The sequence below is a fragment of the Cupressus sempervirens genome, chromosome 9, assembly GCF_028749045.1.
Source record: "Cupressus sempervirens isolate cs-2001-9-10 chromosome 9, ASM2874904v1, whole genome shotgun sequence".
NCBI classification, from domain to species: Eukaryota; Viridiplantae; Streptophyta; class Pinopsida; order Cupressales; family Cupressaceae; genus Cupressus; species Cupressus sempervirens.
This window is the reverse complement of record NC_143126.1, coordinates 566,108,770-566,123,265: the sequence shown is the minus strand read 5'-3', so window position 1 is coordinate 566,123,265 and position 14,496 is coordinate 566,108,770. Positions and strand designations below refer to the sequence as shown.

The 14,496-nt window shown below is 34.9% G+C and overlaps 1 protein-coding gene across 1 annotated transcript in view; it reads right to left on the bottom strand.

Moving 5' to 3' along the window:
• Positions 1-14,496, bottom strand: part of LOC149539919 (glucose-induced degradation-like protein) — an 85,306-nt gene that overhangs the window by 32,082 nt on the left and 38,728 nt on the right. Inside the window, exons 4-6 of the mRNA XM_089801134.1 lie at positions 1,008-1,081; positions 781-835; positions 578-640 (exon numbers count right to left, since the gene is read on the bottom strand). Of these exons, the coding sequence (XP_089657260.1) occupies positions 578-640; positions 781-835; positions 1,008-1,081 (192 nt within the window). The remainder of the gene's footprint in view (positions 1-577; positions 641-780; positions 836-1,007; positions 1,082-14,496) is intronic.

The window sequence follows — 14,496 nt, the reverse complement described above, 5'->3', positions numbered from 1 at the left end:
TACTTAGTGAATGATTAGTTGTCTTATTATGCATGTGCATTGAGTTGTCCGCACCAATCTATTGCATTTAGAGACACCAGTCAATGGTCACTATAGAACTTAAGATGGAGCCAATGCAAATGACTGTGAAAGTAGCAGCACCAGTAGCACCAGAAACAGCACAAAACAATAGAAACAAATAACAGAACCTTTTCTTTAATAGTTACATTTACCAGTTTGGCATATTAAATCACCAACCAAAGGAAATGTCATCCTGCAGACGAAAAATTATCTATTTTTATATCTTGTGATGTAAACACAGAAAAACTGTTGCATAAGTTGAGAATTGAGAGCAGAAGGCTACTGAAGCGTTACACTGACAGGTATCTCATCATCTCAGGTTTTCTCCAAACCATTCCATTACACATCCAGCATTTTCCAAACATGTAATATTGGACAATTTTTTGAATTACTAATGGTACCTAATTTATGATTAACAGAATTCTAAGGAAATAAGCTGAAACAAAAAAACAAACTTAACAATAAAACTACTAAGCTATTAATGCAGCTGAGACCAATCTATATATATTCATCTTACCATGAAAATATAAGGATAATTGCAAAGATCCTCTGATCTGCCTCCATTATTTTGTACTTTAGACTGACATTGTAGTGTATCAGAAAGAGAACAAAAGGTTAATAGGAAAACCATTAAAAAAGGATTATAAAGAGAAAATTACACAAAAAAACAAGTCAACAAAAAAGATTTATAATCAAAGTTGTCAATTAATAAAGGCTTACAAGGAGTGGTTCAAAGCACTGAAATTTTGACCAATGTCTCATGTCTGTCTCCTGACTGTTAATAAGAAAAGGATAAGTTTAGCTGAAATAGATAGAATGTTTTTTGTAAGATAGCCCATAATTTTGAAAGAACATAATTTATAAAGACTTTCGACAATTACCGAAAAGTTTCACAAGTATCTAACTCTAATAGCATGGGAAAGCTCATAAAGTAAAACGTGACATACTTTGCCTCCCATTTGCCAGTGAAAAATGTGTAGTTCCTGTTGTCTACAATTTCACCTTCCCAAAATGTCACTACCTGGAAGATGACAAACTCAAGTTTAGTGCTTTAAGAAATAATGCAGAATGATGGATGTTTCTATTGCAAACATCAAAGGACTAAAGTCCAAACAGTTGGACATTCTTACCCCACATAAAGCTGAGATTTCTTCACAGCATAAGAATTGCATGTATTAGTTACAAACCAAACAGAAACTACACTAAACATTTAATCTATACACATCATATTTTATTTCCTAAACTGATTTTTTGAATACCAGCTTTCAAGGTGAAAACCAGGCCTAATCTGACAGATCTCATTGTTTACGAATTACACGATATATCCCCAGTCTAAGCAGTCCTACAGACCCAAACATCATAATGGTAGTGGACATGACAGTTATCAATAACCCTAGGAAGTTCCTCTGCACAATGTTAGCATCAAAGTCACATTGCCTGGGCACAGAGAGAACTTGCAGAATGTCAGCATTAAAGTGGAGTTTACATGAAGAGTTAACCTTTCTATCTGTGTTTAAAGATCCAAGATTTGCCGAGACTTTCCACGACTTAGTGAGTCCCAAGCACCCTTGGCAGTCTTAGCCAAAACTCACCGAGTCTCACCATAGTCGTCGAGTCCAAGCAAATCTGGATGCTCAAACTCGGCCAAAACTGATATTTTCTCAGTTTTAAGTCTGAAATTTTTTATTTTTGTTTACGACTCCAGAATATACAAGAAATGTAACATTTAACTCCCCATCTTTGCCTTCAAGTCAGTCTCATTTTACACATGAAATATAACATTTAAGTATAAGAAGGGACTTAAAGTTATATTTCATGTATATATCGTCAGAATGTTTGAGAGTGGCTGATTTCTAGGAATTACATTGCAAATTGCATTTTAGAAGATCCTATAACTTTTCAAAATCAGTCTAATTTCAGTAAGCAGCAAGCTCCTATCAACATTCTCTAGCTCATTTTATTTGTCTTGAGCTCTAGACCTATCTCTCTCCCTGTCACACTTCCTCCATCCCCTCTCTATGCCTCTCTTTATCTCACCCTCTCCTCTCTCCTCCAAGATCTAGACCTGTCTCTCTATCTCTCCCTCAAACCCTCAAACCCCCACAAAGGTTGCTACCGTCAACCTTGTTTTGGTGTTCCCTCAAACCCCCATCAAGCTATCAGTCTAAGCAAGTAAAAGGTCAGTGATGAATTGTGATCATAAAACATACATAATGCATACTCCCTTGTTGCAAATCTTTGCATATTTGTAGTTAAAATAATATAACGGATGCTATATCATTCTTGACCTACATTAGATGCCTTCGTGGTAAGGATTCTTGCTCCTTTAAGCGATTGAGCCATAGATTTGAAGTTTTTGTTTTGATATTGTTTGGTACATTTGATGTCATGGATTTGAAATCCATGCATTTATATATGTTTGAATATATTTATATATCAAGTGTGCTATTTCTTGAAGCTATAATTTGTGTTTATACTTGTGTCATTAATGTCTACTTGTGCATATCTATCCAAAAAATATGTAAACTTGTGCATGGGATCAAATTATATTCTATTTGATAATGTTATTGTATCTTTAAGGTTTATTTAATAAAGGGTGCATGAAACAAGTTCTAAATCCTTAAAAATCTCTAGATTTCTTGGGTTTTAACTTTTTTCTCGCTTTGCCAAGTTTTTGCCAAGTCTCGAGTCAGTTTAGCTTTGTTGTGTCCGCATAGAGTCCGAGTCCTGGATCTATGGTTAAACCATATATTCTACTCCTCTATCCTCCCATGGCATTAAAACTAAAGAACAAGTGTGAAAAGAATCAAATCAAATGTCAAACCCTTCAAATTCCATTTTGTTCCTACTGTTGTATTTTTGCAATTTCTAACAAACTGTCACTTACACATTTCTGCATGATTGTGTTCTTATCAGGTAATTTGTCCTCCTTTCCCTTACAAGTAGGATTGATATCTGCAACTTGCTACGGAGACTGTTGGGAGCTTTGGATAACCTCAAACACCAACTTGACATGTTTACAGCCTTTCTTGTACAATAAAAGAGTGGTTTTACATCAGTTTCATCTTTCCAAGTCATTAGTCACCTTCTTGATCAAGGTGGTTGTCCATGGCCCCAGTTTTGGCTTAGTTTGACCAGATTTTCGGATCAAAATCTTTCAGAGAAGCTCAAAATAGTATTCCATCCTTAAATTTAATGGCCAAAATGAAGTGGTAAATTGTGCTTTGGTTCAATTGTTCGGAATGTATAATGGTACTTATTGATGGTTCATTTTATGACCTACCTACAGTAGAACAAAATATTGAGATATGTTATCCTTTGTTGATCAAAATCATATGTATGCAAAGATTGCAAAAGATCATACAATGGATTCCAAGGTTCCTTTTATGTCAACTCTTGACTGTGGATAAGCTCATTGGTAAATGTGATATGTTGATTTCAGATGCTACTAGATGTGACATCTGCCAAAGGATGTTGCAATAGAATACTTCTTTTGTGGTTTTACGAATATGCAAGAAGAAAAGGGAATAAGGTTTAGGAATTCTCTTCTATTCCTAAGGGTAATGACAACAATAGATACTATTTTGATGGACAAATTCCAAACTTACCAAGTTCTGCTTGGCCAAGATTAACTACAACTATGCAAGAACCAGTGCAATCTTCAGCAGCTTTGCAAAAGATTTTAATATCACAATGAACACCATCAAAACAAACAATGTACATTCAATGATAGAAATTAAGAATCCATAAAAGTGACGGCTTGGGCTAACTTTACACAACTTACGATCAGCAAACCATCACAAGTTTGAGCCATGGAATTCATCAAACATCATTACATTCTCCATTGAAATCAAAGCACTTTATCTAACAAATCTAATCTAAATGAGGGAATAAGAGAGCATGCAAGCACTACAACACATCAAGAGATCACCAAACTTCAATGATAACTTTGTTAACTCGGTAGCTCTCAGTGAAAATCTCAAAATTCTGTCCCTTACAAATGTGAAGTTTGACCTTTATATAGGTCCTTGATTACGACGAGGCCCGGACTGAAAAGAAATCTAACGCCCAGATGGACCAACCAGAAGAGAGACCACCATCTTAGTGGGTAATAAAAGCCCACCACCCATTCTCATTCAGCCAGAGAGTGGGGCGACATGAATCCCTACTATGCATTAAATACACCTCTGCCTAGAATAGCCTATATTTGAACTCACACTTTGAATGCATGTAGTTTGTTCAACACAATCTCCAACTCATCCACACTAACCCTTGGCGTGGATTCACATTTGAGTTTGAATTCCAAGACTATCATCTCACGCTCAGACTTGTTCAAAGTGGTTTCCCAATCCGACAACAAGTCTTGGGTTATCTGCATGACATTTGAGAAAATAGAGTTCTTAAAGTCATCCTTCGGAAGTAAGTCAACCAAAAATACTCTTTCGATCTACCTTTTAGGTTGTCAAAGATTCTTTCTTTGACAACCAATCTCAACAATAACAATGAGGCAACTGTGGTGGAGATTACTTGTTGAATATTCTCAACTACCCTTTTAATCTTTACTAAAATGCTCAAACATTTCCTTTGCAATGTATGCTTCTCCATACTTGACCACTCCACTGTCAGCCGACATTTGTCTGGAAGTCTTCGTTAAATCTTGCAAGTGTGAGATTACTTCATCTCGAAAATATGTGCATCCTCCCACAATTGGTTTGTGCATTGTATCCTCGAAAGGGCGGCCAATGCCCTTTCATGAATTTGCACCAAGTCTTCAGCATGTATGTATGCCTCACTTGAGATTCCTTCTACCCAAGCCTCTGCATTTGGAGAAATTTGTCTGATTCTTTCAATACCCTCCACTGACTCTGCCAACAGAACTGTTGGAGGAACAAAGGCTTGGCTCTCTTCTCTCATTGGATGGGATAGGTTGTTCAAATATTCACACAAGGCCTTGTTCTCACCTTTTATTTTTTATATTTCTCTTCCAGTTTGCTAATATTTTCTTTCATCACTTGTGCGGAATCATCATACTCTTCAATAACCTATTTTCAAAAGGCATATCGCAGATTGAAATCCAACATATTGTATTCATCTGTATAATCTAATCTTTTTTTGTCACCTACAGGCACTACAAATTGTAGAGTTCTAGATCTAGATTCTCCTCTCATGACCCTTGCAAATTTCTTGGCCTTTCCCTTCTCCTCTAGTTTGTTTATTCGGTTAAGAATTTCCTACAACTCGAATGTCATATGAACCTATTTCTCTTAACATTTTTGCAGCCTTTTCCTTCACCAATTTGGAAAGTCAACATTCTAACCATCCCAGACTAGCAATTATTCCTGTCTTTGTACAGCCCTTACATCAATCTCTTCCTCGGCTATAGGACATTTTGTTGTTGCCTTACAAGTCACTGTCTTACAAGCCGCCACCTCTATTTTAGGAATTTTTGAATCTGCTATAGGAACATGTGTTTCCATCATTTCTCGTACTAAGATAACGCTAAGACTTTTCTTGGTGGCAACATCTTGCTCTCTGTTTCTTCCTTGGCAAAACTTTTGATAGCCATTGATTCTTTCTCTGTCTTGCACTAGCATGTTCATTTGATGTTCCTTTTCTATTCTTCTTTTGCTGGTTTCTACTTCTCCTCTGGTGAAAGAATCCATCTCCTAGAGTTCAAATAGGTGATGATGGAGTAGTATCTTCCTTTTATGTTGGGGTTCTTCCATGTGAAATTCTAGCCTACCTTTTGGGTGCACTTCCTGAGCAATACTCTTTCCTTTCTTTCATTGAGAACTCTTTGGTGGGATTTCTCCATCTTCAATTCTCACAACTAAAGGTTGCATTGATCTCTCATCCTGCAACAATCGATAACCCAACAATTTGTAAGTGAAGCTATATGGTACCTTCAACCTATAGATTTTTTGCTCAACCCACCATGCAAATAATGCATTAATGTTTGATACTTTGTGGACCCATCATAAGGATGGATGGTCCTTTCCTTTTCAGGTTGTATCCATTTGGATCATATTCATATCATCTTCTACTTGATCATGTACCTAGATGATCTTGCATGCTCTGATCATATTGAGTGGCAACCTGGAATACATCCTCCTTTTAATCTCATTTTCATTGGCAACATTGGCCTAGAAATCCTCGAGGAGCAACTCATATGATAATTCACCCTTGCCACCATTGTAATTTTGTTGTAAGGATCATAAATTGGCCTTACTGAAAAAAGTGACAAATGATAGAAATGGAGCTCCTTTGATGACCTTTCAGCCACCTACAAACAAGGACACATCTCAACTTTGTCTTCTATGAAGATTGGGAATTCAAGTCACAAATTTCTCTTTCTTTTTTGAATTTTGTCATAAATTATCAATTGTCGAATGACCTCCAACAAAACCATTTTATCAGTGGGACATCTCGAGAGTTTATACGGCTATTCAGAAAACCCCTAACTCTGATGTAGAAGGTAGGGATCTGGATGAACCATGCTCCATACTCAACCAATTTCATTGCCCCGGTTGACAATCTCACATGTAATCTCTTTTGTAGAATCCTCGCAATGTGCATTCCAAAAGCATCGTTCACTCTAACAAAATTATCCTTGGCATAAAATTACTTAGAATACTTTTGCTTTTCTTTATTAGATTGTCTAATCTACTATCATGCATGGAACATAAAGCAATAAAGAAATCAACACCATAACACTTTGACACAATATTTGGTAGCCTAGAAACCCTCCAAGGAGAAGGTAAGACTGAGGTGGAGATGACACCCACAATGCTTCACTGCTGCAATAATAAAGTTAGTCTGTTAGGGCTTACAATTGATCACTTATGGTGATCTACTCTATTAGGAGTATGAAGGACTGTTAGGTCCACCTTGTGAAAGGATTTTACAATACAATGAAGTATGTACTTTGTTAAGAGATCTTACAAAAAATTGCTAGGTCCACCTTGTTAGAGGATTTACCTGATGCCCTTGTTAGGATGCAATCAGTAGGATGATCCTTGTTTGCAACTTGATTTTGCTGATATAGTTCCTTTCAAGATTGTAATCACCTGACTGTGATAGATGAATCTCTACTCTGCCCTTTATACTGCTTGGTAGCCTGCTAATCAATCTACTCTATCTTCTTCTTGTATTCCATATTTGCTTGCTCCACTTGCTTACATCTCTCTCTCATATTAGCCAAAACAATTCACCTTTCTTATATATCCATCAAACAATATTTTCATTCCATGTCGGCTTCAGAACAAGAGGTGCCTTAAAAATAATCAAGTTACATCTTTAGGTCGGTTGATGTTGATGCTCGGGTCACACTGTACACTCACGTGTTATGTTGATGCTCGGACAATTTAGTGAACTCGGGTGATAATCTGGCACTCAGGTAACACTAGATGCTTGGGTGATACTATGCACTCAAGTGACACTGTGATGCCTTGCTTGTACTGGATGCTCGATTTACATTGAGAACTTGGCAAACATTGTTGACTCGGTTTACACTGTGATGCCTATACCATATGATGGTGCTTGGTTAATATTGTGAACTAGGATACTTGCTTACTTGGGCTACATTAAAACATGCTAACTGAAGGAAAGCTTGGTTGTAGTATTAACCGACCTTCCTATATGACTTAAGTGTTTTGTCACTAATTGATAATATGTCTTGCCATAGGGTCAACAATATCCACCCCTTTTGTTGTTAATAGTAACTCTTCATTCATAGTTTATGCCTTCCATTATTTATCTTGAAGCTCTTCTCAAGTGTTGCTAAATAGTCAATGTGGATAGAGTTTCTTTGATAATCTTTGTAGGCTTTGGTTGACTTACATTTATGTTGGAGTTGTAATTCATGTGGGAACATCTTTGCAATGAGGATACCTCCTTCCGCCCTCTCAAGTTGTGTTTTAGTAAATGTCGGCTTGAGCAAGGTCTTTTATGGTCCACATTCTCTTAGTCTTGTCGGACAATTCATGAGGACAAACCTTTATGAGAATATTCAATGCATACAATTCATATCAAATATTTGCATTTCATATAGTTCATCCAAAGTGCATATGTTTTACATCATCTGACATGTTGAATTTTCGAGATCGCTGCAAATGTAATTGCACTGCCATGTTCTTGGTATGTGTTTTCCAAATGGTAGTGCCATCTTATATGAATTAAGAATAAGCTATGAAGAGATATTGCACTGCCATGTTCTTGGTATCTGTTTTCCAAATGACAGTGCCATCTTATTTAAATTGAGAATAAGCCATGAAGAGATATGTCCCATGAGTGGGACATGTCTATTCATTAATTAGATAATTAATATAATAAAAATGTAATCATTGTTATCTATGTGTGTGTGTGTATCAAAGTAACGAGAATTGGAATTGGATCAGAATCACCAACGCTGAATCGCATCGCGAATCAGCTACAAATCGGCAAATTAAAAAACTCTTGAAATTTAGTAACTTATTTCATAAACCCTTTATCGCTGATTCGATTCACGGATTCACAAAGAATCATTTTGCTTGAATTGAATCGTCAAATCGCATGAATTGCCCCGATTCTTGTTAATATGATATATATATATCATATAACAATAAACTTATATATATAATTATATCTCATATATAATTATATATAGGTTTATCCAACAGAAGCTACCAAACATCAAAACTCCCTCTTAACTAGGGAGGATAAACACACGTATTACCTCAAAGTACTATCAAGCTAGCAAGATTAAGAATATCTTTGATCAGAAGATATCCATCATTTTGATATCACATTTGATATCAAGAGTATTGGTCTCCCAGAATATCAACATATGATATTCACCAAATACTCAATAAGGTTTGATATCATGAGTATTAGTCTGCCAATATATCAATGATATTCACCAAATATTCTTTGAGTAACGGTCTTCTAGAATGTTGAGATGCAAGATATTCACCAAATATTGTGAATAATGACCTTTCAGGACATCAAGTCGCATAGTATTCACCAAGTACTTTGTGAGTAATGGCCTTCTAGAACACCAAGATGTGTGATATTCACCAAGTACTCTATGTAATGGCCTTCCAAAATATCAATTTACAAAACATTCACCATGTACTCAAAAAATGTTTATAAGGTATGTGCACACACATTCTCATTATGCTTACCATATAAACATCCACCATGCAAAGTATAATCTATTATGATTTGCATAGACATTGTAAGCTATCCATCGTATAGAAAATTAAGTTATTGTAAGATCGCCACCTTTCAATAACTTCTGCAATTACATGTGACATCATTTGGAAGTCGTCAGTTCCTCATGATGTCCATAGGGGGTAGGCCCATTAGAATCATACAATCACACACAAGGGCTTTCAAACTCCCTTTGAAAATCAATCATTTGAGCTCCTCAACCAAAGTTGCCTTCAATGAACTATCATACTCCCTCTGAATCTGATATGATCAAGATCTTCAAAGATCAACTAGAGCATATGCTCTATTCGCTCCTTCAAACAGATGTCTCAAACTCACTCTTAATTTGATATCAATTGCCATTTTTTCCTGCAATAAGATCCTCAGAAAATGATCAAGTCAAATAGCTACTATGTATAGAAATATAATAAATGCAAGAGAGATTTATTACATTAGATATACAATACTTAGAAATTTAATGTTATTAATTTAATAACAAATATATGTATTTTCTTTATATATATAACATCATAAGAAAACTCTTCATTTTATATGTATTCAATAATTCTCCACCATATATATATATCAAAACAATAATAATTGTGAACTGACCTCGTTTCGTCTTACTTTGAGTATCATCCCCAATCTTGATAAGTTATTCATAAATAATAGTTCATACCTTCCTTAGCAACTAATAAAAGTGTGTACCTCAAAATGCTTGGCTGGTGGGACACAACCTTTAAGACTTGGATACACCAAGATGTGTGATATTCACCAAGTACTCTATGTAATGGCCTTCCAAAATATCAATTTACAAAACATTCACCATGTACTCAAAAAATGTTTATAAGGTATGTGCACACACATTTTCATAATGCTTACCATATAAACATCCACCATGCAAAGTATAATCTATTATGATTTGCATAGACATTGTAAGCTATCCATCGTATAGAAAATTCAGTTATTGTAAGATCGCCACCTTTCAATAACTTCTGCAATTACAAGTGACATCATTTGGAAATCGTCACTTCCTCACAATGTCCACAGGGGGTAGGCCCATTAGAATCATACAGTTACACACAAGGGCTTTCGAACTCCCTTTGAAAATCAATCATTTGAGCTCCTCAACCAAAGCTGCCTTTAATGAACTGTCATACTCCCTCTGAATCCGATATGATCAAAGATCAACTGGAGCATATCCTCTATTCGCTCCTTCAGACAAATGTGTCAAACTCACTCTTAATTTGATATCAATCGCCATTTTTTCCTACAATAACATCCTCGGAAAAAGATCAAGTCAAATAGCTCTTATGTATAGAAATATAATAAATGCAAGAGAGATTTATTACATTAAGTATACGATACTTAGAAATTTAATGTTATTAATTTAATAACAAATATATGTATTTTCTTTATATATATAACATCATAAGCAAACTCTTCAGTTTATATGTATTCAATAATTCTCCACCATATATATATATCAAAACAATAATAATTGTGAACTGACCTCGTTTCGTCTTACTTTGAGTATCATCCCCAATCTTGATAAGTTATTCATAAATAATAGTTCATACCTTCCTTAGCAACTAATAAAAGTGTGTACCTCAAAATGCTTGACTGGTGGAACACGACCTTTAAGACTTGGATACACCAATCGGCTTCTACGGTTTAAATCAATGTATGACTACTCAAAATATATTCCATTTCATTGTGTCAGCAAATCAGTATATACAATTTCGTGGCCAAGGAAATAATCAACGACGAATGTAATGTTCAAAAATTCATGTGAATGATACTCCTATAAACTACAACTTCCAAATATAAATTTGTAGAAATTGATAGACTTAATAACAAGTCACCCAAATGTAATTTTGGAACCCACAAAACACAACAGCTTAGCAACCTTGCTCTGATGATAATCAACACCTTTTGCGAAATGGCTGTCAACAATATTTTTGGCCCACAATGGTTCCACCTCCAATATTGTTGTGTCAATCTTTGCACATTCTCGCCAATGCAAGAAACCGTTGACATATATGATTTCCATCGAGATTAAGCACGTAACCCAACACTTCGACTAATCTATGTGATCCAATTCATGGCTATTAGGTGAGGTGTGTTGTCATGCATTCTGTCACACCACAAAATGTAGGTAACAGTACGAAACTTTTTCAAGATTAGTTTCGCATTTCTCTGAGTTGAGTTCATTATTTAATTGGTTAGTATTGATCAACAAATTTGTACCAATTGATATAATGAATCTTTTTATTGAAGGCCTTCATCAAGTCTTTTTCGTTTTGCTTTCTATCGAGCCTATGTTTGATTTTTGAAGCCTTCATCATCCGTTCTTTGTTTTTTAGTTTGCGTTTGTTTGTTTTTAGTCCTTTGGTTTTGCTCATGTCATGCCTTTCATTTTACCCTTTGATTCGGTCTAACCTATAGGTCAATCGTAGTTGTTAGTCAAGAGTTATGCCCATTTTAGTGCCTCAAAAGTGGACATTTTAGGTGCAACAACACGACTTAAAAATATGATGTTATATTTTCAATTTAACTTTTTGAAAAATATAACTTATATTCACTTTTTATTATTTTTTTAAGTTACTTTAACTTTAAATTTTTAACTTAAAGTGACTATAGTGCACTTTATGTTATAATTTTAAGTTGAGTTACTTTTAAATTTTTCACTTAAAGTAACTATAACTATATAGCTTCAGTTTAATTTTTTGTTTTAAAAATCAAATGTTTATTTAAATGTTATTTTTAAATGATGTTTATATGTTATATTTCTGAATATGATAAATAAATATTGTTTATGACCCATTTACTAACATTTTTTTAAATTTAAGTGAATTAAATGACTAAAGTTTTCAAAAGTAGACATTTTATATGCAATAACATGTAAAATCCATCAAAAGTGGACATTTTACATGTCACTGCATATAAAGTTTGCTTTGGTGGACCTTTTTGATGTCATTACATCAAAAGTTCATCATAAATGGACCTTATTGCATCAAAAGTGAAGTTCTCATGCTTAAACATCTAAAAGGTGAGTTGCATTTTAAAATATGCTTCCTCCCCCAAAAGGTTCGTTTTTGCTTATGCACATATTTTAAAACATGTAATGGCACCCAAAAAGTGCCAAAAAAGTGTGAGTTTGATGAGATGCACATTTTAAAATATGTAAGTGACTCCAAAAGGCCCAATTTAATCAAAAGACATGTTTTAATATATGCATTGACCCTCCAAAAGCCCGTTTTTGAAGAACATGCTCTTGCCCTCCAAAAACCCGAGTTTGATCATAACTTGAAATTTTCTCAATGGATTTGCATGAAATCTTTTCCAATAGGGTCGTCTTTGCTTGGCCATGGATTTTCCAATATTGAAAATGGATTTATCTTGATAAAAAATAATTTTTCAAACTCTTTCCAAGAGCACGTTTTTGGAAAAATCTTCAAATAAATCCATTTTGAGTGATTTAAATCATGTTTTTGCAAGGATAGGAGGAGTTTTGGCATATTCAATCATTTGCAATACATCTTGGCTCACTTTTTTGCACTTAGAAGCCAAAAACAAATTTATTTCATGCCTTTTATGAATCACGTTTTTGCTAAAAACGCTTGGAAAATTGGGGTTTGAATCCACTTTTATGTGTTTTGAAGCCACTTTTTTGCATTTTCATCCATGTGTATGCAGCTAGGGAAGTCATTTTTGCATTCACAAGTCAAAAATGACTCAAAAACATGCATTTTTTTTGCCACGTTTTTGCAAAAACAGCTCAGATTTTTGCATTAAAAAGTCATGTTTTTGTTCGGAAAACTCAAAAAAATGCATTTCCAGCCCATAGCTTTGATCAAGAGGGATTGTTTTTGAGTTTTAAATGCATGCTCTTATCTTTGGAGACCACATTTTTGGCCTTCTCATGTCAAATTCGACCCTTCATTGCTCATTAATTTTTGTTAAATGCAAGTAAGGAAAAAGTCAAAAATTTGTTTGAAAATCCAGATTTAAGGGAGAATTGGTCTTAAGTCTATAAAACTTGTTATTTTGGCTCTTTAACCTCAAAGTAAGTGGACATTTTCAAACTTACTCATCAATTCATTATTATCTTGCTATTTCCGTGCATATTTTAGCTTGAAATTGCACATTTGTCCATATATATGCCATGAAAAGTGTATTTTGCCTTTAAAAATGATGAAAACTCTCATTTTCACACTTTTGGAATTTCCCCAAACTCCAAATTCGAATTTAAGTGTTGAAGTGCATTGCATCTTGACATGTTTGAGTCTTTTACCAAAGGCATGTGTTTGTTGTGTGCTTGTTTTGGTGTTTTGCTGATTTGCATTTCGGTTTTTTCTCCATTTTGGAAGAAATTGCAAGTTCTTTCCCAAGAACTTGAGCATGTTTCACTTCACTCCACTTTCATTTCCATCCCTCCATATGCAACTCATCACGTTCCATATTCCGTTTCTATGCCACAACACTTCACATCTCATCCGACAAATGCGATTACATATTTTCCATCTCATTCACCATCCGCACATGCATGTAATCTCATTTTCCGCTTCCATTTTCATTCTCGCCTCTCCATATGCATTCACGCCTCCATAAGCAAACACATGCTTTGCATCTCTTCCATTTGCATTTACGTGTAAAAGCCCGTCCACTATTCACTTTCGCTTTCCATCTCATCCTTCATCCCTTGTTGCATGTTGCATTTACATGTAATCCATTTTCCGTGTAATGACATCTTGAAAGCCCAAGTTGCATTTTGGAAATCAGCAATCTCCATTTGCAGACATTCCCATGTACTAAACACTTTACTTCAAAAAAAAAAAAAAAAAAAAGAGGTAAAGGTGCGGATGGAAAGTTGTTCCGAGTTTACATCCGGACACCATCGAGAAGGTTTTCAAAGTGTCAGAGAATCCAAAATGTGCTAATCTACAAAGGAGGATTCACGACAACTTGAATGAGAAAAGCTAGATCACATCAAGTTTCCACATGACAACGAACAATTCATCAAAGTCAGGGGTTATCAAAAGACACAAGACCATGGTTATCAAGGTGAATGCAACAGTATAAAATACAGGAACTACCAATCTTGTTATCATCTGAGATTGCATCGTCAAGTACAAGGCCTTTTCAAAACAATCCCTAGGATTGTTTCCTTCTTTTCCGTCTTCTTTTTCTTTCATATTTGTAACTGAAGAAGATGTATTACATGAAGATGTGTTATTACATGTA